This window comes from Plectropomus leopardus, unplaced genomic scaffold (assembly GCF_008729295.1).
Source record: "Plectropomus leopardus isolate mb unplaced genomic scaffold, YSFRI_Pleo_2.0 unplaced_scaffold28118, whole genome shotgun sequence".
Taxonomy (NCBI): Eukaryota; Metazoa; Chordata; class Actinopteri; order Perciformes; family Serranidae; genus Plectropomus; species Plectropomus leopardus.
The window spans coordinates 1-4,609 of NW_024630622.1; the positions used below are offsets into that span (position 1 = coordinate 1).

Sequence of the window (4,609 nt, forward strand, 5' to 3'; positions counted from 1 at the left end):
AAAGTTTTTAAAAAAAAAGACCTGAAAAATGCTTTGAAAAATAATAATAATTCAGGAAAAAAACATTATCATGATAATTGTAAATGTAGTATTTTTGGACATTTTCCCTACCTTTTTAAAAAATAATTTTCCAAATTTAATAATTTCCTGCAATTTGCAAAACAGTTCACGTCAAGTTGCTTATTGCATGTTTTAAAAAGAAAGCAAACCAATTTGTTTTCGAAGGTTTAAATACTTGTAAAGGGATCTGAATGCAGCACCAGAAAAGTGATGTTGATTCAGGTTTCAGAGGGTAAATTAAGTAAATAATGATAATAGCTCAAGTAATGCTTGTGCTAGATGTACAGAATTGGTATTACTTTTGAGATTTTCACTTGTTTTGACTCACAATAGTTAGGTATAGTTAGACAGATAGAAGAAACATTTCTTAATGTGTAAATAATGTTTGATTACACTCGATCTTTTTCCCATTGCAATAGACGGAGCGTACACCTGCAAATCGAGACAAATCTCCACCAACAAAGAAACAAACTCCCTCTAAACCACCCACTTCAGAGCCAGCTGATTTATTTGAGGCTACTACTGCAGGTATGTGCAATGTCAAAGTATACTGCCATTCATATTAGAAAAATCACATTTGAGCCTACAAATAAAGTGTGATTTTAAACTGCTGCTCCTCACTGTGCCGACTGCATCGGTCTGCTTTTAGACCCGTGATATTTCTTCTGCACTTCTGTACTTCCTCCATTGCACCTTTTGTACATACATTTTGTGTTCTTTATATTCTGTTTTTTCATTTTATATTTTTAAATTGCTTCTATATTTTTATCTCTTACACTATTTAAATTCAAAATTTGTATTCTTCCTTTATGTTAATTGTTTTGCACCAAATCACAAAGTCAAATTCCTTGTATATATGTAAATGTATTTGGCACTAAAACCGGATTCTGGTTGTGATTTCTGCGTCACATTTTCAGTCACATAATTAGAACAATGGAAAAATGACTGATATAGTTTCAAGAAATGTTTTTGCCATTTAGTGAAATTTGCAGCATCTGACCTTGTGGTGGTTTTCTTCGCCGCTGCAGGTGCGATTAGAGAGTTCAACATGCTGTTTTCAGAGTTTTCTCAAGCATTAAGGTAAGTCATTTTACTGGATTTTACAAAGTGGCGACACACATTATGCTTAAATGTGCTTAAAGAATGAACTCACGTTGTCACGCCTCATTAATGTCAGTATTTCTGGGTTGACGCAGTGAGAGAGCTGCAGCAGATGCCGCCCAGATGAAGGAGCTGGACCGCATTTTGACAGAAGCTAAAAACCTTGAGGCCTACCTGAAGGAGAAGAAAAAGACTCTGAGGCAGACATTGGATCTCATTTCTGATAAACTGCAGGGTTAAATCTGCAGACCGTTTCCGACGTAATGAAGCAGAGCTGTTCATTTATTTTTCTCTCTGGTGAAAAGATTTGTTTTTGCGTTCTGTGTGTTGCTTCTGCTCTTCATTTGTCATATGAATTAATACTCTGGCATTACTTTGACTATGAAATGAGCTGATACATGTTCACTGTCATGATTTTTGAGTAAAAACTCCTTTTAAATAGAATCATAATTTCACTTTTAATTCTTCATCTGGGCGATCATTTGGTGATATAGCCCAAATATAAACCGACAAACTGCCATTGTTTTTGAGAGAATACTCAAAGTTCAATATGCATAAATGTTTGTATTTCTCTTCATTAAGAAATAAAAGTGTTAATCAAAGAAAAAGTTTTTTTTCCTCTGTTATTGTTGATATCAAATCAAAAGAGGAATTTAGCCTTCTGCCTCAACACACACACACACACAATAAAAAACCAAAAAGGGACATTTGAAAGCTAAAAAAAGATAATGTTTTGTCACATTTCCACGAGCAATTTAACCTCCTCTGCTCTTAATTCAGCCGTTTTATAATCAGATAGGAGCAGGACTGAGACATCGCTGTCCAGCAGAGGGTGCAGGTGTGCCACAGTTACCACAGCTGCATAAACTGACATTAACACTTTTATTAGAGATATTTATTTAATATTGGTTTGGTGTTAAGTTTAGTAAATATTCTAATGTATCAGTGACTGAAATGTTCCTATTAAATAAAGTTCCCGTGCAAAGTATTACAACTACAGCCGTATAATGTCTGTCTGCAATATTTTTGAGATGTGGAAAGTTTATCTGCGGATGTGAGATATGACGTCTAACATCTATCAGCAAAAGATAAAAATAAAAAAAATAACTAATTACTACAAGAGGGAAATGAATGCAGCATAGAGCAGATGTGTAAATACAGTTTTTTATTCGCAGTGTTTCAGCATGTATTTAAAAATGTACATATTTACTAAGTCAAACTGCAGCCCTTTATTGAATTAAAAGTCTGGACTGTGATTTTAATCCAATATTTTTTTTGTTACTGCAGTCTTGCAGCGTTTATTTTGCTCTCTATTTCAGCAGGACCGGCTCGAGACCGCTTTGAATGAGGGAATAAGAGATGTTTGTAGATAATATCAGTTATTATTTAGGTGCAAATGCTGAACTGTTTGTTTTTATCCAAAGCGTTTTGATAAACGAGCTCAATTTGTGCCTTTTTATGGCCGTGATTCTCAACTAACAGCCTGCAGGGTGCCAGGTGGTCCCCTACTCTTTTCTAATTCACAATAAAAATAAAGTCATTCATTCAGTCATTTTTTTTTAACTTTTAGTATCCATAAGGTGCCAGAGTGGAGGATCACACACACACACACACACACACAAACACACACACACACACACCGACAGAGAAACACCTGAAAATCCTAGAAATGTCCTAAAATCCTGAAAACGTCCTAAAATTCTAGAAACATCCCAAAATCTGCAAATTGTCCAAAAGTCCTAGAAATTTCCTAAAATCCTGAAAATGTCCTAAAATCCGACAAACATCCTAAAATCCGTGTAATGTCCCAAACTCATAGAAATGTCCTAAATCCCAAAAGTGTCCTAAAATCCAAGAAACATGTACAGGCAAGTTGAGTATCGCTGCTTTAATGACAATAACTGCTCAAAGTGAGAATATTTTGGGGGTTTGTGTTGAAACATTCGAAAACGATGTTTTAAATTATAGAAAAAAATGACGTCCTAACAACAGGACGTCTTTACAAAAGATTCTTAACACTGCAGAATAATAATAATAATAATAACACACCAGTCATATGAATAACCACGAGTATTTTTTTTCATTTCTGCTAACATGTCCGAACAAACTGTACACTCATACCTGACCTCTAAATTCACACAAAACAACACAGACAATATTTACAGATTTGAACCTCCGCCAGGACTCGTCTCCGTCCATGTGAGGTCAGAGGTAAAGTCGTCTCTCGTTTCGTCCTCACACGTCTACGCCTTGGCGTTGAATGTCCCGTGGAAGCCGTAGGGGATGTTGACGGGGACCGCAGCTCGTCCCAGCTCCTCGAACGTTTTGGCGTCTAACACCAGGAGGAACGTGCTCTTGTCCTGAAAGAATTGAGACACGGACCGAAAAACATCAACCAAGTGTTTAAAGATTTCCAGAATGAAAGATGTCAGACGTTTAGGAGCATTTTGTTAAAATATTATATAACATCTGATTTATTCAGGCACTAAAATGTGCTTTTAGTATTCTTATAGATACTAGATTTTGATATAATGTCTCAAAATCCCACAATTCACAGCACCTTACCGCTAAAATTAGAGGATTTTGGACCCTCTGACAAAATCATGAAGTATATTGCTAAAGGTATTGTAATCTATAATATAAGTGTGTTTAACCCTTTGAACCTAAGCAACGAGGAATGATTTCTTTCAAAACAAGGAAAGAAGGAAATAGCCAATAAAATGACCCGAAATAAGCCAGAATTTTTTTTTTTTTTAAAGTACAAGAAAATTACCTGGAAAATAGTTGGGTTTTTTAAATAAAAGAAAATATTGTATTACAAAAGAATGTCTGCAAAAAAATGAATAAAATCATCGGTTAAAAAAAAAACAAAAAAAAAAAACGTAAATGTAAATGACCTGGAAAAAAGTGCTTACAAATTCTAATAATTTTGTAGCATAATTTTAAATAAATAATTAAGAAAATTTTATAGTTTTTTCTAGCTTTTTTATTTCTTTTTTCCTTAGACATTCCTTTTTAAAAAAAAGAAAGCACCAGAAACACCAGAAAAGTGATGTTGTTCCAGGTTTCAAAGGGTTAAAACGAGGTTTAACTTGTAACATTGCTGTGACAAAAGAAAAATCGGGAAAGTCCCTTTTCCAAAATCTCAGTCTGAACCTGACTGACCATGTTGGGTGTGATGACCACAGACATGACGACGCCATCGTCCTCCTCTGTGGCGTTGGGGGAGGGGACAAAGACGGGCTCAGAGGGATAAAGTCCGGGTCGTTCCCAAACCTTGGAGGAAATGCAGTAATTAGACGTGAGTCAAACAGTTCAATTTCCTGACTGTTACCATAGTTTACTTTTATATTCGTCAAATATTAATACATGAATGTGATCAATCAATCTGACTTTATCTGTGTAGCACTTAAGTGAGGAAACACTAAAGGCAGGATAAAACCTATAG

General features: G+C 35.1%; 1 protein-coding gene and 1 long non-coding RNA gene across 2 annotated transcripts; one reads left to right on the forward strand and one right to left on the reverse strand.

The window, feature by feature from the left end:
* Positions 1–479: 479 nt before the first annotated feature.
* LOC121937993 (testis-expressed protein 12-like) lies at positions 480–1,401 on the forward strand (the record flags this gene model as incomplete). Its single annotated transcript, XM_042481282.1, has 3 exons — positions 480–588; positions 1,089–1,140; positions 1,257–1,401. Coding segments are annotated over 3 exons (306 nt in total), but the record flags the coding sequence as incomplete, so codon positions are not given.
* A 1,633-nt stretch (positions 1,402–3,034) lies between these two features.
* On the reverse strand, positions 3,035–4,434 carry LOC121937991. The gene is made up of 2 exons (XR_006105231.1): positions 4,327–4,434; positions 3,035–3,521 (listed from the first exon to the last, which is right to left on the reverse strand). It is a non-coding gene; the product is annotated as an uncharacterized LOC121937991 (long non-coding RNA).
* Positions 4,435–4,609: the final 175 nt, after the last annotated feature.